General features: G+C 43.1%; 2 protein-coding genes across 5 annotated transcripts in view; one reads left to right on the top strand and one right to left on the bottom strand.

Annotated features, from left to right (window-relative positions):
• Dip-C (dipeptidase C) overlaps positions 1-24,024 on the top strand; it is a 557,142-nt gene that overhangs the window by 143,734 nt on the left and 389,384 nt on the right. The gene's annotated exons all lie outside the window — the stretch shown is intronic.
• Positions 11,160-24,024, bottom strand: part of Hcf (Host cell factor) — a 45,620-nt gene continuing 32,755 nt past the window's right edge. For both annotated transcript variants that reach the window (XM_065221868.1, XM_065221869.1), the window contains exons 7-11: positions 22,638-23,978; positions 13,915-14,270; positions 13,209-13,827; positions 12,534-13,143; positions 11,160-11,958 (exon numbers count right to left, since the gene is read on the bottom strand). In XM_065221868.1, coding sequence (XP_065077940.1) covers positions 11,804-11,958; positions 12,534-13,143; positions 13,209-13,827; positions 13,915-14,270; positions 22,638-23,978 — 3,081 coding nt within the window. In that variant the 3' untranslated portion in view covers positions 11,160-11,803. The remainder of the gene's footprint in view (positions 11,959-12,533; positions 13,144-13,208; positions 13,828-13,914; positions 14,271-22,637; positions 23,979-24,024) is intronic.

Genomic DNA, 24,024 nt, shown 5'->3' with positions numbered 1-24,024 from the left:
GGCGGGACAATAAATCGAAAGTTGTCATTCGTAATGGGAGACGTACGTACAGCGAAGCACTGACGGAATCACAAGGAAAAAAGAATCAACAAAAATGTAGTTGCCAAAACACACTGATCTTGGAAAATCAGCATAAAGTGACTGAATTCGAGGCACTCTTCGAACAGTTGCGTAGAATACTGCTCCAGAGTGTGGGAGGATCCTGGAAGCTGCCAATAATCTCACTGAGAAACCACATCATAAGCCGCCTGAGACTTCCCCGAACAGACATCGATACGGACCAACTGCTAATAGAAATTTGCTCTGAACTGGATAGAATCATCAATAAGGACAACGACATCATAGAACAACCGCAGAATCAGAATCAAAACAACGCTCACTTGTTCCGTGTGGGGTTGGGAGACAGCAATCTCTGTGAATGTGGACAAGGTTACCAGGACGCTGATCACATCCTTTGGTCTTGTGTGGAGTATCGTGGAGTCAGATCACATTTTTATGATTCCCTTCGGGCTCGAGGTAGACAACCTAATGTTCCAGTTCGGGATATTTTGGCTAGACGCGATCTGGAGTTTATGAAACTCATATATGTTTACTTTAAGGATATTAACCTTAGATTGTAAGTTTGATTAACCTTGTGTTTAGTTTGTGTTTTGTACGTCTGGGGTTTTTTTTTCTCAATGTTTTCAAGATGAATAGAAATAATTTCATGCTTTAGGATTAATTAAATAGTTGTATCGTAAACCACATTTAAAACCTCCTTCTTCCCTTTTTCCATCCAAAAAATTTTAAATCTCCACTAACCTCGAGACGACCGCGAGTACTCGGTCCAGTTCCTTTAACTTTAAATATAAGAAAGTAATAATGTATAACGCAAAGGATAACTCGGCTCTGTAAAGTTTATTCGATTGAGCCTGTACAAATAAAGTAATTACAAAAAAAAAAATCAAAACGAAAACAATAATGGGGACTAAGGCCTTCAGAATTATCCAGCATAATATACAGAGCATAAGACCAACAGAAACCAGAGAAGAGCTTTACACCTATCTAGTAGATAATGATGTCAGAGTAGCTTTATTACAGGAGATTTGGTTGAAAGATAAGGAGCCTTTCGTAATGAGGAACTTCAACTTTGTTTCAAAAAGAAGACCCCAAGGCTACGGGGGCGTAGGAATTTTGGCACATAGAGATTTGGAGTACCAGGAAATAGATATACCAAATGTAGGATCCGTAGAAGCAGTAGGAATCAAGGTAAAAGGAGGAATGGACCCGATAAACTTGATCTCAGTATACCTGGCACCTGGAACTGAATCGAGCGTTAGGCAAGATCTAGAGGACCTTTTCGTGTTTTTGGAGCGGCTAGCAATTCACAGTCACAAATAAGCATACCCATTGAATAAATGCTGTATAACAGTGTACAATGCTGAATAAAACAAGATGTCGAATTATGTGCTGAAAAAAGCTCATTGAGATCGATAGATGCGCCTTTATTCCGCCGTTTGCCCTGATATGATTAATTTACTTATTAAAAGCTTTATAAACGTTGACTGTCTTCCTGATTCAGAACCAGAAGTTTGATCTAATAACAAACTGAATAAGTGTAATTTGCACATACATTGACGCTTTAATCCGACTGTTTCAATTGATTTAATAACATGCTTATTATAAGTCTAATAATTGTTTTCTAGCTCCATTACTAGATTCCATTGCATTGCTTAATAATATTGCTGAATAAAGGTGAATACAGTCAGCATAATAGCTCTTATACCACTATGCGTCCATGTTTTAATTGCATGCTTTATAAATGCTTTACAAACGGCGTATTCATTCATTATTCCACAACAGTTCTTCAGGCTAACAACAAAACGAAATTGGTAGCATAGTGGTTACCGTTTCCGCTTTCCAAGTAGAAGGTCGCGAGTTCAATCCCAGCCTCAACCCTTTTTTTATTTATATTCTACTCCCAATTAAATTAAATCGTAATCATAAATCGTATCACTCACGACAACCAATTCATAGATTTATAGAAAAGAATAGCATCCTTTCCATCGAAATTAGAGAGATGGAGAGGTAACGTTGGTCTAATGTTAAACAACTATGAATGAATTAATCATTCTCACATCTCCTTGCATTAGCTAGAGTTACGACTGGAAGTGCTGATAGGTTTTCAGATTCAAGCTTTTATTGCTTATTTAGCTGCTCATATGATGTATTCTAGGATAGCTCAGATGGCAAGGCAAGCGGCTGATGATCGGAAGGTCATGGTTCGAATCCCATTTAACGACATGTGTGTGTATGTATGTATGCATGTAATAAGTTCGACAGAAATAATGACACAACAATCACTAACGAAAACAACCCTGCTCCGGCCATTCTTATTTTCGGATTAATTATCCCGTAGTTGAATAATCGTTTAATAAATGTATAATGATGTAAATAATTAAACATTATTTCACATGAGAATCAAGCGTCTATAATATAATATATACCTTACCATCACTGTTTAAGGAAGTACAGATGGTCTAATAAACGCTGAATAATCAAAAATTTGATCGAATAAGCTCTGTTACAACTTTTGTGAGTCGAATAAAAGCTTCTCGACATACCTTATTCAACACCAAATATTTCGATGTTGTGGTTGAATAAATTCTCCAGATTTGTGTGAACAAAGCCTGAACAGAAGTTATTATTAAAAATAGTACAAGTATTATTAAGCATGAAGTGGAATAAAATCGTCAAGAAGTCGTTTCTTCAATAGGCAATTGTTTGTTGGGGAAGAAACCATAATAGGAGCTGACTTGAATGCGCATCATGTTAGCTGGAGCCCTGCATACCCAACATGTAGTCGAGGAAGAATGTTGAACGAGAACATCGAGGATTCTAAGTATGTTCTGCTCAACGATGGATCACCCACGATGATAAATACTCCACGAGAGAAGGAATCTGCAATTGATATAACGCTGGCTACGCCAGGAATTGGTGCAAAGGTGACATGGAAAACAGTAGATGAGGAATTCGGTAGCAGACACCGGACTATGCTGCTGGAAATCGGAGGACAAATCCCAGTTGTCAAAAGATCCACCAGGCGTATTAACAAAGGAAAGTTGATCGAAAATCTGAATAGCATACGGCCGCAGTTCATATACTACATCAATTTCCAAAAGCAAAGAGCAGCATTCAAAAAGGAGGTACGAAGAGTCAAAAGGCAATATGTTAAGGAGCTAGCGGAGACGATCGACGAAACTACCCCTTCACGACAACTATGGAACATCATAAAAGGGATTGATACAGGACTTTCTGAAGAAACCAAAGTCAGGAAAGGGATCAACCATCAGCATGGAGTACTGTTTATGGATTACTATTTCAAGGATAAAATAGAGGAAGTGAGGATGCCGTATAAACCGACAGAGTCATACTTGGAAGGATATGAAATGGCACCAAAAGTCGAAACGGAAATTCCACGCCCGGGGAAAATGGAATTTCATATGCCATCCTGAAACAGCTTGATATGGGAATGCTACTGAAGGTCTGCGAGATGCTGAGTAGGGTGTTCGTGTCGGAGGAGATTCCGGAACGATGGCGAACAACAATAATTCAGCAAATACCGAAAAAAGGAGCAGATCTAAGTCTACCTAACTCCAGGAGGCCGATAGCACTAATGAACGTGGAAATCAAACTGATAAATGCGGTGGTTAAAAATCGGTTGGCGGAGATTGCGGGAATTAGGCAGCTTATTCCCAAACAATCCTTCGGTTTTCGAGCACAAGTCTACGCAATGACTTGTGTAAACTATGTGGTTAACACAGTAAAAGAATCGCAAGAACTAGGGAAGGTAGTGCTGGTAGCCTTTATAGATGTTGAAATGGCCTACGATTCGGTTAATACTAACAAACTGTTGAGTACTTGCTATGGGGGTTCCTCAAAAACTTGTATCATGGATCTATATCTATCTAAAACACCGGAAGCTAATACTCCGTACCGATTAAGGAAACGTTGAAGTGAAGGTCAGCGAAGGATTACCACAGGGGTGCCCACTCTCTCCTATCCTATTCAACCTTTACACTGCTGGATTACATAGTAATTCGGAAGACGACTGTGAGCTCGTGCAATTTGCAGACGACTTCGCTGTTGTGGCTATGGGAGAAAATCTGGATGAAGCAGAATCCAAACTATGCTGTTTTCTTGATGGTTTCTATGACCAACTGCATGCGCTAAACCTATAAGTCAGCGCGGAAAAATCAGCAGTTATTCCCTTCACAAAAAAAAATACCGAACATCTGAGAATAAAGGTGAAAAATGCGAAAATCGAGGTAGTAAACACGCATAAGTATCTAGGATACACACTGGATAGAATGTTGTGTCATAGGAAACACATAGATAACATTAAAGAAAACGCAAGCAAAAAGATAGGGCTGATGAAACTAATTTCCAAAAAGACATCTGACGCAAACCCCAAAACATTGCTTAGGATCGGAAATGCTCTCATAAGGAGTCGACTGGAGTATGGCGCCATAGTTTATGGGAATGCGGCAAAGACTAACTTGGATAAAATCCAAAAGGTCCAAAACAAGTACATTAGAGCAGCAATGGGATACCTACGGAGCACGCCGGTTCATGTCATGCTAGCAGATTCAGGACAGCTACCGATGAACCAAAGGATTGAGATGCTGACGAAAAATGAAGTAATTCGAACAACCTTCTACGCTACGCCATTAATCAAATTCATCAGCAGCTCATTGTCAAGGGAAGTACCAAATGGCTCCTACCTTACCGAAATTGCAGAAAAACGCGTGGATATTGTCTACCAAGTCCATCCACGGGATAAGGAGATCCCGTTGCACAAACGTATGAGGTTTTTCCATACAACAGACCTGAGAGATGTGGTAGTACCCAAGTTAGGCAAAAATTTGCCCAAAAAAGAGAACTGCCATAGCGCAATTTTGAGGCAACTCTTCCAAGAGACCATATGCAATAACTATCAACAACATAGCCTGATATTCGCGGATGGATCCAAAAGATCGTGTGGAACTGCCATAGCAGTCTACGACCACCAAGATAAGGAAACCTTCACGGACAGCATCAATACGAGCTACTCCATAACAAATGCAGAGCTAATGACCATCCTACGGGCTGTTGAAATGGCCAAAAGGAAAAAATACAGTAATATTGACAGATTCTAGGAGTGCTTGCGAGACTCTCCTGAATGAAAAAAACGGTAAATGAAAATTTTATAGCATGGGAAATTTTCAAAGAAATCCAAAATCGAGGAAAGATGCAGATCAAAATTCAGTGGATTCCCAGTCATGCAGGCATTGACGGGAACGAAATCGTGGATCAAGCTGCGGTTAGAAAAACAACAGATAAACAATCCAGGGCTGGTAGTGGGTATGTGATGTAATAGTAGTGTATTTAGTGACTAAAATTACGAAAGTAGTGACCAAATAGTGACTTTCAAACAATAAAAAAGTGACCAATAGTGACATTTATTGATCGGAAAGATACAGGATGTCTGCAAATTATCCGTACAGACTTTGACAACATGCCTCTATAAAAAAAAACAGATTAAACTAAGCATACCTATATGGTTTAATATCTTGACCTATTGTCTTTATACGCAGTAAGTTTGGTAAAGTTCGAGGTAAAGTTATGATTTCAAATTCTTGGAAAATGAAGCTGAATAGTTTTCGCGGAGCTGTTGTTAAACTTCTTCGTCAAGGAAAAACTGTGTCAGAGATTGCAAAGACGCTGAATATTGCGAAATCTACTATGAGTGACTCAATAACACGATTCCAGGAGCTTGGAACGCTAAAGGACCACGTCGGGAGAGGAATAAACGCACCGTTCTGACTCCATAAATGCGCGAGACAAGACGGCAACGAATCAAGCGAAATTCAACAATTTCCATCCGAAAGTTGGTGAAATCACTGGAAATGTCGAAATCTTCCACTGCTGCCATAGTTCATTATGACTTGAACTTTAAATCATATCAAGACCAACAATTGAAAAGGCCGAACCGAAGTCCGCCAACACAAACCAACAAAATGATCAGGTAGGGGAAAAGGTAGGGTGTCGGTTCGTGAGGAAATGGCCTTAAAAGGTTTGTTTACAAAATGGAGTTGAGGCCTTTTCAATTGTTGGTCTTGATATAAACTATGCAAAAACCACTACTTGAATGACACCATCAAATCAAATGGGTTCAGAAAAGTTAAGGTTCTTCTGAACCGGTTGTCCGATCTGCAGTTGCTTCCTGTTACTTCTAAAAATAGAGGAAGTATTTCAAGGAGTCATCATTCCGCTTCCGTCATGGTTTGGGCTGGAATAACTCACACCGGCACCCCGTTGATCTTCATAGACAAAGGGGTAAAGGTGAACCAAGCAGTGTATCAGAAGCTGTTGACTGACTCAGTAGCCCTGGGCATCACAGCATTTCGGCAAGAACGATTGGAATTTTCAGCAAGACTGGGCGCCGGCTCATGGAGCAAAAAAGACTACTATTCTTTTTCCGAGCTTTTTGACGAAAGAGGAATGACCTTCCAACTCACCGGATTTGAATCCAATGGACTATTCAGTATGGTCTATCTTGGAGCCAAGAGCCTGCAGAACCCCGCATAAAGCACTGGAACATTTGAAAGCATCTCTTCTAAAGGTTTGGGAAGAAATATCTGAAGAAGAACTTGCGGCCATCGTGGATAACTTCCCGAAACGTTTGAAGACGTGTATCTCAGCACAGGGCAACCATTTTGAAATGAACAAACAAGACTGTTTTCTTCTATAAATATTGCTATAATACACAATGAATATTGATTTTTTAAGTTGTCAATTAAAGATATTTTGTTGTACGGATTATATATGGTTCTTTTTTTTTTTTTTATTATAGTCACTTTAACACTCTTGGGTCATTCGTGACTTGTCCGGGGGTGAAATTTGAACTCGTGACTTTGGCATGAGAGGTATGGATGCTAACCACTACGCCGGAGTCGCCCCCTCCCTGTATGGTTCCAATCATCCGTTATTCCGGTATTTTTCATGCTTTTAAAAATAAAACAAATGATTTAAGGATCACATCAATTTGTTATCGAAAAGTAAATATGAATTGAATAAGCAAGATCACGTTCTAATTCTAACCTCCATTTCGTCACTCTGCAGATCACGAATTTGTTATTAGATCGCGAAATTGAGGCACAGAGAAAAATGTTCAAAGTACCGATTTTAGACATTTTTTTACAATTTTAGGACAGTAATTTTTGGAGATCTGGGATATATATGAAGCGATATATTTAGCAACATGAAGAACTGCAGTCTAGAATTAAATGTACATGGATCTAGGTTATCCATGAGTATATTAATAAAAGATCCTTCTCTTCTTTGTGGTCGCTATAACGAACTGGTCGTCTTTTTACTTTGCTCAATTCCTCAAAAGAATCATAACTCTGGGATGTAGACATCTTTTCTAGATCGCAGTTTAAGAAAAAATCTCATTATTGTGGCACGAGGAAAATTAGATGGAACGATCACGGACATAAAACTAAATTGAATGTGTCTAGGACTTAAATTCTCGATCGTGAAAAATTAGAGAATAAGGAATACATTTTAGAGTTTAAAACAATCTAAGACCTGGACCTGGAATTTTTGTTTTTGTATTACCGGAATATTAGTATGGAAAAATACAATACAATTTTATGAAAAAGGAACTCAAGAATCTGTGACATGGTATTTTTTTTTTTCGATGTTTGGACAAATACTGGGGCTAGCAATCATCCTCAATGTGTAAAAACTGGTGATCTCAAACTTGGCAATACCAGCGCCTGCCGCGCCCTAACGCAGGTCAAGAAAGGAATGGGTAGAAATGTGTTGACGTGACACTCGCTTTGATGGAAGCCGAGAAATCCTCTGCACTTCCACGAGGAATCAGTGGGATGTTGGGTAAGAGGGTTGGGTTTTCGCGTACAAGATTATAAAACGTTTATTAACTAGGGGCATCCCACTCTAAACTATAGCTCTAGTATCAATTAAGTAATTCGAAGTATCTGATAAGTATTCTTAAGTATTTTTAAGTATTTTAAGATTTGGATTTTTTAATCGTAGTGACCGGTTACTAATGTAGTTGTTTGTTGTTGTATATTCTGTCAATGTATTACTTTTAATCACGTATTAAAACATATTTATACTAGTTTCAATATGTTTTAAATTAAATGAAGTAGTTAAATTCAATGTTTATAAGTAAGTATTTTAATTCTAGTTATGAAATAGTTAATCAAAAACATTTTACTTTCAGCGAACCAGTCGGAGCAGGGATAGCGAATTATTTATGATTTCGAACTAGCTGTTTAGTACGATATCAAACTTTTGAATTATATTGCTTAGCTGGAGGTTAATGGTGCCGTTGTCGTCCGAACTCGTAACTAGATTTCAAACTGAACTGCCAAAATAAAAGCGTATGTTGAATGTCTTCTTCTTCTTCATTCCTTTATTTAACGTCGGTCTCTGTTCCGCAATCTAGTGCCAATCACCGACGGACATCGATTGCAATCCATTGACGGCAATCGAATGTGCAGGAAGGCAGCTTCCACACCTGCGTAGGATATCGCACCCATTCAAACACACATGGGCCGGGACCAACGGCTTTACTTCCCTTCCGAAGGAAGACGTGACCAGAGATTTTTATGCCTCAGAAAAATCCCACCGACCTCGGCTGGGATTGAACCCAGACCCATTGGGTTACTTACACCACCGGCGCCGGCTATGTTGAATGTCAATTCGGCTAAGAACTATCGCAAGCTGCTTGATTATGAAATTCTTAACTTTAAGCAGGCCAAGGATACTAGGACTACGCTGGTTATTTGCCAGAGGGAGGACAATGAAGCATAACTACCAGCAATTCATTGTGCTGGTGGGCTCGAAGTTGAACTAATTGCAATTGGCACTGGTGGTCGTACCGTACCGCGTTTTGATAAATTTACATCGGTAAAGATGAGTTATGATGGACTGGTGAGGGAGTTGAGCGAGTTTCCTGATAGCAACCGAAGGCTTTATGTGAAATCAACATGAATTTCTCACTTTAAGTACGGATAAGAAAAGTAAGGATAAGAAAAATATTAATCTGTTCTGAAATTATAATTTATAAAAAAAACCATTGATTTACCAAATAAAACTATTTAGTTCCAAAACGTTACTTATTTGTACCAATTTCATGTAAAATAATCCTAAGTTAAAATGTATGAATTTATTTCAAACCATTCCCCAAACAGTCCAAATTAAAGTTTTAACACATAGCCATTTCTGATGAATGATAGAATCAATTAGAGAACGGTTCCGAGATTAACACGGAGCGAATATGTTGGTTTGATTATGTCCAGCCTTAATACGGCTTAGATCTTATTTTTGGCCTCTATTTTTATAATGATTTTTTTTCGCAAAATGGAATGTTCTCACTGCAGATGCCTTCCAAATTTATTGAACTTTCCGTACGTATCGTAAGATTTGATAAAGAGTAACACATTGTTGAGATATTGTAAAAAATCTAACACTGGTTCTTGACCCCAAACTCGGCATTCGGATTCTAAACACGGCCTAACGCATTGAAACGCCATTCAAACGCAATTGAATTCACTCTTTTGTTTTTTTGAGAATAATGGGTGCAAACATTCATATCACACTTTCTTATTGAATTCGTTCGGTAGATTTGGAACAGAAGTATCGTACCAAACGCATAATTGACTTGTTAACGCCGTAATCATGGTTTGATTTGATGTTTTCTGCTAAATAGGCCCAAAATGGGCGATTACACCGAAGTAGCTCTCTACCCTTATAAGTCTTAAGCAGGGAACATCGAAGGTTCCAAATCCGAGGAAATGTGATTCTCTTCTCATTCGACGGCAATCTAGGAGATGTGGCTTTGCGGATGGTGCAGAAAGCTTTCACAACTTCTTATTCAGCTTCAATCAGCGTAAAGGCCTGAAGTTTTCGTCCAACGGTCAAGAACCTAATGGACGAAAAATCCATTGGTTTTGGGATAGAAACATTTGCTCAGGGAATTTGCTTCCACACGCAGTTTTTTCCACAGTAACTCCCTGCTTTTGTAAACAAACACGTCAATCACCGATTTCTCGCGAATAAAAGCTCAATCTCGCAAACAAACTATACCAAATGATAGAGGAGTCATTCTTTGGGACCAGTTATGCGAGGTAGGCGACGATTTTTCATATTTGATAATCACCTTCCCCCTTGTAGAAAACATGTTGAAAGATTCATATAATCGTAAATTCTTCAGATGGACGTTCGGATCCTATGAAATATCGTTGAAAACTCACTTTTTAACAAATACCTTACAGCTTTATTACTTTTTTTTCCCGAGAAAAGAATAGACTAAGGAATCGCATCCCTTCTCTTCTTTCGTGCTGGTATCAGTGATTTATACTTTGCCTACTATAGTTAATAGATATCAGGATAAATCATGCATCATGTCCTTAGCTTCTTAGTAAAAAAAACCTACCACACACTTCCTTCGTAACGCGTTCAGTCACACACACTTACACACACACATATACATTCGACGAAGGACATACAAAACTACTGCTCTTTAATTACTACTCATTAGTTTTCGCTCCAACAGAACCGAAAATTATAAGAAACAAAACTTGTATTGTTTTAGTTTTTCTTGCATTTTCTTAGGAAATCACAACAACTATAGTAGTCATTAATATGGTTGTTAATTTTATATGCATATTTTTTATAAGTTGGAGATTTTTCTCGCTGCTTATCGATCACTGTCCTAATGCTTTTTTTTTGTAGTTTGAAAAGGGTGCGGGGGTGGGGTCAATAAGAATGGCCATAGTTTTATTCCTGTAATGTACTCGGTTTTTTTAAAAGACAAAAACAAAATCCCAATTCAATTGATAGATTCTTCGGGGGGAGTCTAGATAGATAGCAAAAGAAAATTTGTCACGGACAGAAATTACATTTCTCGATTCATCGTCCAAAAACATCTTAAGCGCTACTACTGCTACAACGCATCTCAAAACGACGCATGTTTGCTTGAATTTAATTGCTATACTTTTCTTCCGTTGCCGAATCTTTGTAATAAATCCAAAGAGAAAAAAAAAAGAAAGTTGATAGTCACTGACGAGGAAAAGCACTCCGCATATAATGGGTTCATTCGGTTCTTTCATGTGCTACAATGTGTTTCCTTTAAAACTAACATGTTCATTCATTTAAGCTGTACGTCTTCAGTAACATAACTGCTCTTGTTCTAAATCTTCCGTCTACTGCTGTTGTTGTTATTGTTATTCAAATTAACTATACTAGGTAATTCTCCTTTCTTAAAACTGGTTAATAGCAAATTTCGCATTCTTCATTTTCCTACTCACTAACGAGACAAAAAAAGCCAAACTCCAATTGCGCTTATGTTTTTTTTTATACGTTAATATGTATATATGCTTCTATATGTATATATATGTAGAAGGGGGATAACCAATCGGTACCCACAACTTGAAATGATTCCCTTTTTCCGAACAGGGAAATTGTCCAAATGAAACCCCTTTCAATCTCATGCATCCGTGACCTCAATTACCCAGTTCCCGCTTTCACCCCCCACTTCGATTCATTCTTCGCAGATGAATATATATAACCGTTATATATTGTTGTGTGTGTGTACCTCACCTTCCTCCTATTTTCTTAATGTAGCTTAAAATGAAATTCTATGTTTTGCCTTTTTACACAATTTGTTCCACGATCATCCTCGCCTAAATTCCGCGGTCTGTACATTTTACAAGTGCCATCTCTGCTACAACACAATCCGATCTGATCCTTAATTCGGCGAAGCGATCATCGACGAATTGACGCTCGTTTTCGCCCGTTTCGCCGTCGTCGAGGGTGACTTTTCGTTGAGCCGTTTCACCGCCGATGGAGACGATCCGGCGCCTGGACCACCGGTGGCCGGAGATCCCTTGGCTGACTGGGGGTCTGGAAAAAAAAGAACACAGAACAAAGGGTGGAATAGGTTAGAGCTATGAGCTTGTCGTTTGCGCAAAAAACGTTTGTTTTTGAACCCATCGTGTTGTTTTTTTCAATTGGGAAGCAAACTTTCGAAAGAATTTTAATTTCCTTGTAAAACATCAACTCAAATTTCAGCCCCGTATTTTTTTGTGCATGAATCAGGCCTTACAATCAGATCCTGATTGCTGAGCTTCATCGTTGATGTTGTCAGAGGTACACACACTTAGCTTTTTTGCCGAGATGGGGGCACCACCGAGCAGTTCGGCATTTTATTTTGCTGGATCTCAGTGAAAAACTCGCCGAGATCACAGCTAACAAGCATACATTTTGCTGAATCTCGGAAAGCCTTTCACTAAGATCCAGCAAAATAAAATGCCGAGCTGCTCGGTGGTGCCCATTTCGGCAAAAAAAATCCAAGTGTGGGCCACACACTACGAACGGGCGGAAACGAAGTCCGCAAGCAAGTGCTAAATTGGAACCCAACCGGGCTTGGCAATACATTTGCCCCCACAACGCAATAAAACCGACCCATTTCGACTCACCTTGCAACCACCTGACCTGCGTCGCCGGTCCGTAGCCCTTGTCGTTGCGCGCCGCAATGCGGAAGATGATCGCCGGCTTCGAGGTGTAATCCACGTGCGCCGTCAGCAGCGACTGATTCGGTACCGTACACTGATTGTTCGGCCCACAGTAAACCCGCACAAAGGCAAGCTGTGCGGATTGGTTCGCCTTGTCCTTGGCGTTCTGCGATTTGACCGCCAGGTAAACGGAATACTCCAGGATGTCACCGGTGGTCGATGGTGGGGGTTCCCAGGAGAGGTGCGCTCCCTCCGGTGATTTCGAGATCTTGATGGCCGACGGTGCCCCCGGGAATCCGGGCAGGCAGGTCTTGAATGGTGCGACATCACTCCAATCGCCGCGACCACAACTGTTGATGGCAGCAACCCGGAAGCGATAGGCGCAGCCCGGTTCCAGATTCACCCGCTTGAACTTGACCAAATCGGGCAGGTTATCGGCGGTAAGGGTGTCACCATCGTACAGGCAGTTCCACTCGTCGAAGTCGACAAAGTTGGACACGGTGTGCGAGAGGGTTTTGAAGATTCCTACGGTGAACCACTTTTCCGATTCGTCCTTGATTCGGATGACCTTGGGCTGGAATGGATTATTTGGTTACAATTTGCTGGGTAGAAAGGATATCACCGCAATCTACTACTCACCTCCTCCTTTTCATCCTTCGCTTTCGCGTTCATACCGCGCACCGTCTTGGTCATTGTAGTCACCTTATTGCTGGCTGCTGCTGCTAATGTGGTCGTAGTTCCGGGAATCGTTGTCACAACCGTCGGAACGGCGGGTCCGTTGCTACTATTGCTCAGGATGTTTGCTGGTGGATTGACCGGTGATTGCAGCAACGGTGACGACAACGTAAACTGCTTAGAGCCTGCATCAAAATATTTGATAGTAGTTGTCGTCGGTTGATGATGTTGCTGGTGCTGCGGGCTGGCAGCGATGGTCGTCGAAGCCGTCGAGGGAGTCGACGTGCTCATCAGATCGGACAGTACGGATGTAGCCGAAGCAGCAGCCTCCGCCAGGGCATCCAGATGGCCACCGGTACCGGTGTTGTTGACGGTCGAGGACGATCCCGAATCTTCCGACTTTACCATGGCACTACTGGGGAGTTGTGCAACCAGTTGAGTTCCATCGGCCAAGGTTGCCACCTGGGTCAGTTCGCTGCCATTGCCGGTCGTCTTGAAGGTTATAGTTTGCGATTCGTTAGAGAGTGCCCTCGTGAAACCCTCGATTGTACCACTGGACTGCAGCAGACCGGAGTTGAGTTGACTGAAAATGAGGATTTTTTTCTTTTCGTTAGGATCGATATTGCCGAAGCGACGACAGTCCCAAAACTGAATTCAATTTTACACTCACATAATATTGTCTCCACCGGATCCGGCGGCGGCGAGCAGGTCGGCATTTTGCAGCGAAAGCAGCTCTCCGCTTTTGATAGTGGTGAGAATGTTGGCCGCTTCGGTTTCCGAAGCCGTGGGAGCACTATTCACACTGACAACCATGGTGGTTGCCGTGGTCGTCGTACCGTCCGCGTTCATCAGTTGAACCGTTCCGGGGGTGACGGTCGTACCGATGCTGGACGTCGTGGCCGAATCGGCACTCAGGATAGCCGCCGTCGACGAGGCCGTGTCGTCGGACGTTAGAGCACCGAGGGCATTCTTGGACGCATCTTGCGTTGACGTCGCACTGCTATCCGGTTGATCTCCGAAGGACATCTGGATGGAAATTGGGAGTTAATTACACTTTGGTTACTATCTTTGTAATACGTTTCGTTTAAGTAATTCTACATGAAAACTAAAGCATGGGAAAATCGAAGGTCCTTCACCTTTCTGGAAAGCCCTTGACTGTTTTCGTTGATCAGACTTCGCTTTTTTATGAATCCTTGATTGCACACAGCATGTAGGTATGTTTTTAAATTCGTCGTAGAAAATTGTACCTCTCCGGTTGACAAAACAAATCGAATGTCCTACGTTGTTAGGCGTGAACGCGAAATACAAAAGCCAGAATCACAAAAGACAGTCTCGTAAGGCTGAATCACATAAGGGTACTTTAAGTTATAGCTTTTCGGGTGACGTCATTTTTTCCAACTTCCGAAAAACTGACAGCGATAAAAAATACACACGGCGAATGTGAACGACCCAAGTTTGAGTTTAGTTCACTCATAATCGCCAAAAGTGCAGGAACTCAGCGATGAGTAAATTGCCTCATGTTTTCCCAGGTTTTTCTAGGGAAAAATTCCCGAATTTGAGAAAAGTAAAGATTGAATTCACTCAGTCTATTGGTACTACTCCGAGACTGCATAAAATTTTCGTCAATTTCTTCATTTTCCGGCAGATTTTTTAGGTTTTCCACAGGACCCCATGAGACAAATTTCACTCATCGCTGAGTTCCTGCACTTTTAGCGATTATAAATGAACTAAACTCAAATTTAAGTCGTTCTCATTCGCCGTGCAGTGTAAACAATATACTCTAAACTACTTCTACCCAAATTTTCAAGAGAATATACCCAATGGTTAATGGTCTACAGCGTTTTTTCCGTGATGCAATTTGATGTGGGGCACCCTTTAGTAGCCTGCTTTACGCTATCGATCAGTTCGTGCCAAAAAAAATCTCAGTCGTAAACCTGCCAAGCGCGCTGGGTCGAACTCCGAACTCCGAACTCAAACGTTTGAAGCGGCTGAAAAGGGCCGCATTTAGGAAACATAGTAAACATTACACGGATTCTACGAAAGCAAATTACGAACGCGCTAACAAAGGCTAAAAACGCCTCAATATTAGCTTCATCAGTCTCAAATGCTATGTGAACGAGCAACGGAAAGAAATGGGACTGCCAACTCTGTCGCAATTCAGCAGTGTTTTTTTCAGACGAAATTCCTAATGCACAGGATATTGCATCTGCCACTAGTAACGTCACACATTCGTCTGTGTTCAGCTCTCCATTCACCATCCACAGTGAAATGGTGATTTCAGCAGGGAAGCAGATGAAAACCTTAACGGGATCTGGTCCCTCACTAGTCCTAAAACGCTGCTTAAACACTTTCGCGACGCCCTTAACCCCGGTCTCCAACCTGTCATTGACATCTGGAGGTTTTTTCCTGAGTGCTGGAAGGATTCTTTTGTTTTCCATATTCACAAAAGGGGTGCAAACGGACAGTTGCTAATTACCGCGGTATAGCTGCACTAAGAGCAATTTCCAAACTATTTGAGTTATTGTTCTGGATAAGTTGGTTAAAGACTGCTCGCATAGCATTTCACAGGATCAACACGGTTTTATGCCCAAGCGTTCAACGACGACCAATCTAACCGCCTTTACATCGTTCATTATCCGTGAGATCGATATATATCGACCTCTCTGCTGCTTTCGACAAAGTGAACCATGACTGTGCCATCGCTAAATTTGACTAAAATGGGTGTTCACGGCAATCTACTATTACCTGGCTTCGTTCCTATCTGACTATCAGATCTATGTCTGTTAAGATTGGCGATTACGCTTCCCTGCCGTTCCTTTCTTTTCCCTGTTGTATATGAATGATGTAAACCTGATTGTCAAATGCCTTAAACTATCGTACGCCTACGACTTGAAGCTCTACTACATAATAAAAACGGCCTCAAGACGCCCACTTTCTACAACAGGAATTAGAAGTTTTTGATGATTGGTGCCTGATTAACAGGATGTCATTGAATGTGTCCAAGTGCTCGGTCATATCCTGCGATTTACTTGCATGATTACGCCTTAAAAGGGACAAACTTGAAACGCGAATCAACCACACCGCTTATGTCGTATCTATGGCTTCATCGCACCTAGGATTTTTATTCCGTTTCGCCAAAAGCTTCAAGGACATGTGCCTGAAGGCGTTATATTGTTCTCTTGTTCTATACTGAAATAATCAACCGTTGTCTGGTCTCCATTATATCAAAACGCTATCCAGAGGATTGAAGCTGTTCAGCGAAAATTTGTGCGAGCTATGAATATCGCTGTAAGCTCATCGACTTGACGCTACTGGAAGGAAGGCGCAACGTAGCTAAGGCTTGTTTCATCGGCGATCTTCTGCAGGGGAACGTCGACTGCTCTACACTTCTTAGTCTCCTTGAAATTAACATTCGTCAACGCAACCTCCGTATGCATGCTTTCTTCAACAACCGGCATTCAAGGACCAACAATGGTACACACACCAGTGTTGAGTATGTTCCACGTTTTCAATAATTGTTACAATAGTGTACAGAGCGAAAGATCGAGAGTAGAACTTGGACTGGGAACTGGAACCCGAGAAAACCACAAACTTATTTGCCTTTCGTAGGATCGCGAATATTCCGGTAAATCGAACGACGAAATATAAAACGCGACCGATTATTACTTCTGATCGTTTATTAATGTTTGTTCATACAAAAGTGCAAGAAAGTTTTACTCTTGGTTCAATGAATAGCTTGTAGACCGGTTGGGCACCGAGGGGTCGACGCGTTGATGGATTACCAACATGCTCCCCACCTTGAGCCAACAGCTCAATCAGGAAGTGGACACAACTTCTGTACCCGGACGTTGATACTCCGACTTGCCTCTGCGTAGAGTGACGGTGCGAACCAACCCTTGCTGATCCGGATGCACTGTCACGGTGCGAGCCAACTCCCAAATTGACGGTGGGCTGTTATCGTTCTTCACGATCACCAACTGCCCAGGCTTCAAGTTGTCCTGACTCATTCGCCACTTTCCTCTGGGTTGCAACGTGGCGATGTACTCATCACGCCATCATTGCCAAAACTCCGCTGTGTACCGTTGAACCTTCTGCCAACGGTCCAACTGATTCATCCTGATGTGGGTTAAGTCTGGTTCAGGCAGCAGATTCAAGGGCTGCCCGACCAGAAAATGTCCTGGGGTAAGTGCTTCGAAACTATCAGGATTCGACGACATTGGGCAGAGGGGTCTCGAATTGAGACAGGCCTCCACTTGACACAACACAGTTGATAGCTCCTCGTAGGTAAGTTTCTCATTTCCAACGACGGGACGAAGCAACTCTTTTGCACTCTTCACGGCTGCTTCCCATATGCCACCTTGATGTGGGCTTGCCGGTGGAATGAATCTCCACCGAATTCCGAGGTTGGTGAAGAAATGTTCCGCTTGCTTGACGTGCTTCATGACCATCCCATAAATCTCCTGCAACTGTCGATCAGCGCTTTCCAAATTCGTGCCATTGTCTGACCACACTTCGTTACAGTATCCACGGCGTGCGATCATTCTCTTGAACGATCCCAAAAAAGTCTCGGTGGTAAGGTCTCCTGCGACTTCCAAGTGGATGGCTTTACTCGACAAGCAAACAAAAACGACGATGTATCCTTTCATGCACCGTGCTCCTCGCGTGTTACTACACCGCACCAGAATCGGACCAGCATAGTCCACACCAACATGGGCAAAAGGGCAACATGCTGTCACTCGTGCTGCTTGCAAACTCCCCATCAATTGTTTTGCTGTTTGCGCCTTCTGACGACAACACGTCATACAGCCTTGTATCACCTGCTTAATAACCGTCTGACAACCTTGGATCCAATAACGTTGGTTTATTGTTGCTGTTATCAAAGTTGGCCCAGCGTGGCAGTTGTTGATGTGAATTTCCTTTACGAGAAGTTTTGCTTCTTTTGGGACGATTATCGGGTGCTTGACATCGAAGGAATACACCGAGTGCTGTAATCGCGCTCTAACCCGGAGCGTGCTGGTACTATCCAGGTAAGGATACAAGCTTGAAATGCTGGATTTAACTGGAACTTCCTCTCCGCGTACCAGAGCCTTGATTTCACTTGCATAGGAATCCTGCTGCGACAGTCGTACAAATTGCATTCGAGCCTGATGCAACTCCGATGGCAAAATAGGACCGGATTGCTTGTCGTTACCGGTTACCTTGCATCTAATGTTGTAGACGAATCTCTGAACGCGGGCCAGCTGCCAACACGCCACGCTAAGATCGGATCGTTGCTCGAGGATTTCCTTCTCAATGACGTTGCTTGTGGCTGGAAGACTAACGAAAACATTGAGTGATTGAAAACGTTTACGTACCTCCAGTGATTGTTCGTCGTGTGTTTCGTCTGGTACGTTTCGTTTCCACATAGCTGAATCATCGGACAACCATGCGGGCCCCGTCCACCACAGGGGATGGTTGACAAGTTCCAGCGGAGAGATCCCGCGGGAAGCGCAATCAGCAGGATTTTCGTTCGACACAACATGTGCCCAGTGCTTTCTCGGCAAGATGTCCAGAATCGAAGAGGTTCTATTCGCTATATAGGTGTTCCACTGCAAAACGATGGTAGAATCCGTCCACGTGTACTGTTCGATCTGGTATCGCTTGAGTGAATACGCCACCTGCTTCATCAGTTTTTGGCCTCCATTGAGCTCCAGACGTGGAATGGAGATTTGTCGTACAGGAGCGACCTTGGTTTTCGCTGCCATTGCTAGGAACCCTGAGTTCTTAAGACCGTAGGTGACGGTACGAAGACGAAAATGCTGAATCGGTTTGTCAGGAGATTCTCGCCATACGATGCGTAGGTAGTCCGTATCGTCAGGGTGCACCCAACCTGGCGGTACATTTTTTCGACATCCGCGATGAATACCACTAAGAACAATCGGAATAGCAGAAGTACTACAAACAGATCGGCGCTGATGTTCGGGGCATCTAGTAACATATCGTTGAGGGATGTTCCAGTCGTGGTAGCAGAAGAAGCATCGAAAACCACTCGAAGTTTTGTGGTTACGCTGTCCTCCTTTACGACGCCATGGTGGGGCAAATAGTACGATTTCGAACAGTCCACGTTGATCGCCGCTGGCGGTACAACCTGCATGTGGCCCAATTGCTGGTACTCTTGCATAAACGATAGGTATCGTTGCTTGAAACTGCTGTCGTTCTCGAATCGGCGTTCCATCGCTCTCAACCGCCTTGTAGCAGCGGCCAGCGAATTTCCGAGTTTGAGCTTTGAATCATCCATAGGCAAACGGACGATAAAGCGACCTTCCTGCGAGCGCGTGAGCGTGGAGTTGAATTCTTCAACCACCCCTTGCTCATCCTTGGTGAGCTGCTTGGGACTGTGAAGCTCTTGATCCTCCCAAAACAGCCGCAGAGTGCGATCGATATCAACCTCTTGATGCAGATTGAGTACCGAATGATAGGTGTGAGCACACCCTTGCTTCGAAATCTTTCCTGCAACCATCCATCTAAAGACGGAACACTGTCCTACAGGATTTCCGTTGTGATCCTTGACCTGCCCTGGCTCTACTAACGAAAGGAAAACATCAGAGCCCAGGATGATGTCCGTTGACCCAGGCTTGTTGAACTGCGGGTCGGCCAATTGCAGACCCTCCAGGTAAGGCATGTTTGAAACGCTGAAGTGCTGACACGGCAGTGTTGCCGTGAGCTTTCCCAATATGTAAGCTTGAGTGACGAGTTTCGGTCCATCTTCGAAACGCGATGAGATCACGAGTGTAACCTTGCCGGCGGTAGTGCCGACAACCTCGGCGTTGACACCAGTGACTTCCAATGTAGCGTTGCTACGCCTCAAACCAAGACGCTTTACGCACGCCTCCGTTATGAACGACACCTGTGAACCACAGTCAATAAGAATCCTCACCTCGTGCAGCTTGCCGTCACTCCCTTTAATCCGTGCCACCACTGTGGGCAGCAGCGTAACTTCCCATTTCTCGCCCAGCGATTGCGCCGAGTTGACATTCACCGATGCAAGAGCTGATCCGAACGAGCTTCCTGGTTTGATTGATCCTGATTCGGCTTCTTCTCCGGTTGCTTCGCTTCCTGTGTGCACAGTAAAGTGTGATGCCGTTGCTTGCAGTCTGCAGAGCGGCATACCGATTTCGACGGGCACTTCTTTGCCGAGTGGAAAGGACGCAAACAGTTGAAGCACAGCCTTGCCGATTGTGCCACATCCCTGCGCGCCATGACATCCATTTTCTTGAATTGCTCGCAGTGATAGACCGGATGGTCTTTCGAGCACTTTGCACACGCTGTCGACGATGAGTTGGTGTGAAAAACTTGCACCCTTTCACCAACGTGTGGCTTCGTGTTATCCTTCTTTGCGGCATCTCCCTGGCTTGGTCGCTTCGTGAATGCTGTGCACGTTTCGAGTGCATCGCAACGATTCTGCAGGAACTCCAGAAAGTTAGTAAAGGTTGGACTGTCGACATCAATAATTTTCTGAGCCCACAAAGACCTTGTTTCCCTGTCAACTTTCTCCAGCAGTAGGTGGATGAGCCACGGATCTCTCGATTCGAATTCGTTCCCGAGTGCCTTAAGCTGTAGGTGGACATCCGCTCCTGCCGTTCCTCCAGGTACGATGTGTAAATACCCTTTGCCTTGAAGTAGACTTCATCGAACTGCAGCCGGTAGTTGAATACCGACGCTACATCTTCCAAGTGACTGGTGCTCTCTTCAATCTCGGTTTGAATGGTTTCGAAGTTACCAGCAAGTTCCGTGAGTTTATCCTTCCGTTCCTGCACCTCTTCGTAGGTGGGATTCCGAGTGTTTAGGCTTTCAGCAACGGACAACTCCCATTTCGCTTTCGCGAACATAACCTCCCGCTTCGCGCGCAACTTATCCACGTCGTGTGGTTCCATCACATCCGTTTCGAAGGACCAATGTACAGAGCGAAAGATCGAGAGTAGAACTTGGACTGGGAACTGGAACCCGAGAACACCACAAACTTATTTGCCTTTCGTAGGATCGCGAATATTCCGGTAAATCGAACGACGAAATATAAAACGCGGCCGATTATTACTTGAATTTCATAACCATTCTGACCAGCGCTTTCTCAACACGAAAAACACAAAACGTATAACGTTTGACAGCAGATGATGCAATGACCTTCTCATCTCCGGTTTTAACTTGGATTATTTCTCAATTCTGGCCAGTTATGCAAATAAACCAACCAACCGACAGTATCCTCAATTCTTTCCGAGTTACCGACGTATCTTCACTGCAAAACAAAAACTGGTGTATCTTGTATGGTGTATTTTGTTTTGTCAAAAGTCTTGTCCATGCTTGCAAAAACTCAACATTTTTCATAATTCTCTTAAATGTCATCCCTGTATCCAACTTAAAAGCAGAAACAGATTTTAAAAACTATTTAGGATTTAATCCTAAATCAATCCAATGTTTCTAATTTCCTAGTAAATGTTACATATGTCCTTTTGGAAAGTTCTGCTTGAATTGTTAGTTCAGTTAGTTAGTTAGACAGATGAAATTGAGGAGAAACTAACAGACCAAACCAAATGTTTGATTTTTTTTAATATTGGAAAATCATTCAAAGCGTTTTTTGTTACTTCATACGTGAAGTTTATGATTTTCAGAGTTCGTTGGAAATGCAATACTAATATCAACATGAAGCTTCAGAGTGATAATTTATTAACTAGAGCAAGTTCTGAAGAGGATAGGTTGATAGCAGTGGCGTTGCCTTAACCTCAATCTACCTGTGCACCAACTCTCAAAACATAAACAATTATCGAAATATTGCTTACAATGCATAGATATCGAGTAAACTAGAAGATTAAATGTATTTTTCAAACAATTCGAGTATGAATATGGCATTAAATCTGGTTTTGAAAGTTGGTGCACAGGTAAAAAGTGAGATTACGAGACGCCACTGGTTGATAGTACCGCTAGAGTACGGCAGTGTGAAAATTGAATAGAAGTTTAAATTAAGCGAAGGGTCATGTATGCCAGAATGTAGCAAACATGTTGCCAGGAACATAGCTGAGTTCCCTAGAACCGTCCAGATTTTCTTCAAATTTAACTTAAAAAGGTCCCCGTACTTAATCGAGAAACAAGTATCACTGATTACAGTTCCAATGATGCCATAGTATTCTTCTAAAAAATAGACAGTTTCCGGATTTGTCCATTGTATAAAACTGCTGTTGTGAATATATTAAAAAAAATCTTTTCATATTTAAATTTAACTATTTAAATTAGAAATGGAATTAGCACAAAGCCAATCATAAATCTAGTAATGAATTACCTAGGCGTTACTAAAACAACATATCTACTACGTTTGGTAAAAAAATACTATCAACTTATTTAAGCAAAAGTCAAAGCACTCACATTATCCGTCGATTCCGCCGGGAGTCCGCTCTGGCCTGCATCCATACCACCGCTTCCCGCCAGCAGCGTAGAGTCCTGCATAGAATGATCCGCCGATTGATGCGCGGCTGCCGCCTCGCTGGCATCTGCTTCCGCTCCGTCCACCGATTGATGTTGTTGCAGTTCGCCTCCAGTTTGGCTGGAGTCTACTTCGCCCGTTCCGTCTTCTGCCGTACCATCGCCACCACCACTCGCAAACAGTTGCTGCTGTTCGTCTAGACCAGCCGAAGAGACACCCTCATCGGCTGCCGATGCCTGATCAGCCTGTGGGTCCTGATCCATCGGTTCCGCAGCACTTGCTTCGGCTCCTTCTCCGGCTGCCGCTGTACCTTCGCCTAGCGGTTCCCCTTGTCCGAGTGGGTCTTGTTCGTGCTGCTGCTGCTGCTGCTCTGGCGATTCCCCATCGTGATTTTCGATCGCAGCTGCACCTCCAAATAAACCTAGCCGTACGTACCGAGGTGTCCCCCTGGATTCTTCATCCTTCATGACGACGTCTTCATCATCATCGTCGGAAGACAGGAAATCATTGCATCCGTCCAGCTGTTCAATGATACCGGGCCAGAGTTTCATCTTTTTACTTGCGGAAGCACCTTCCAAGTCTACTTCCACAATTCGAGCACCCAGGTCGTCTTCATCTTCGTCCGATTCATCCTGGAACAGATCGAAGCATCCGTCCATCTGTTCAATCTGATCGCCATCGTTCTCAATGAGACCGGCTTCAGCTGCGAGGGCAGCAAAGGCAGCATCCGTCGAGACTTGTTCCTGCTGCTGCTGCTGCTGCTGTTGTTGTTGTTGTTGCTGCTGCTGCTGTTGTTGTTGAAGTTGTTGCTGCTGTTGCTGTTGAAGTTGCTGCTGCTGTAGCTGAATTTGTTGATACTGCTGCTGCGTAACTATCCGCGTGGTCGTTTTCGATGGCAACATCACGATTTTCTGCTGGCCGTGAACACCGGTCATGGTTGCTCCGATTCCTCCGGCGGAACCACCTGTTCCATGCGACGATGGAACAATGGTTACCGATTTCTGTCCTCCTGCCGAGGGTGCCAACTGAACGGTCACAGTTTTACCGCCGATCGTGAGAGACTTCTGCTGCATGTTGATAATTTGAGTTCCGCTGAGTTTCTGACCCGCTGCTTGGAGACCGACAGGAACGGTGAAGGTGATGGGTTTTCCGCCCTGAACTGCCCGAAGCTTGATGGCTTGTCCTCCGATGTTAGCTGTTCCGCCGGTTCCAACCGTGCCCGCTTGCAGCATGGTTGCCCCACCAATAGTCGTGGCACGGGATGTCGATATCGTATTGATCATCTGTAAAGGGTAAAGTTACTGTTTAGAAAACATCATGGCTTCTGGG

This window comes from Ochlerotatus camptorhynchus, unplaced genomic scaffold (assembly GCF_037179485.1).
Source record: "Ochlerotatus camptorhynchus isolate MF236.1 unplaced genomic scaffold, CSIRO-AGI_Acam_v1.1 ptg000150l, whole genome shotgun sequence".
Classification (NCBI taxonomy): Eukaryota; Metazoa; Arthropoda; class Insecta; order Diptera; family Culicidae; genus Ochlerotatus; species Ochlerotatus camptorhynchus.
The sequence above is the reverse complement of the archived record's forward strand: the minus strand, read 5'-3'. Positions and strand labels throughout refer to the sequence as shown.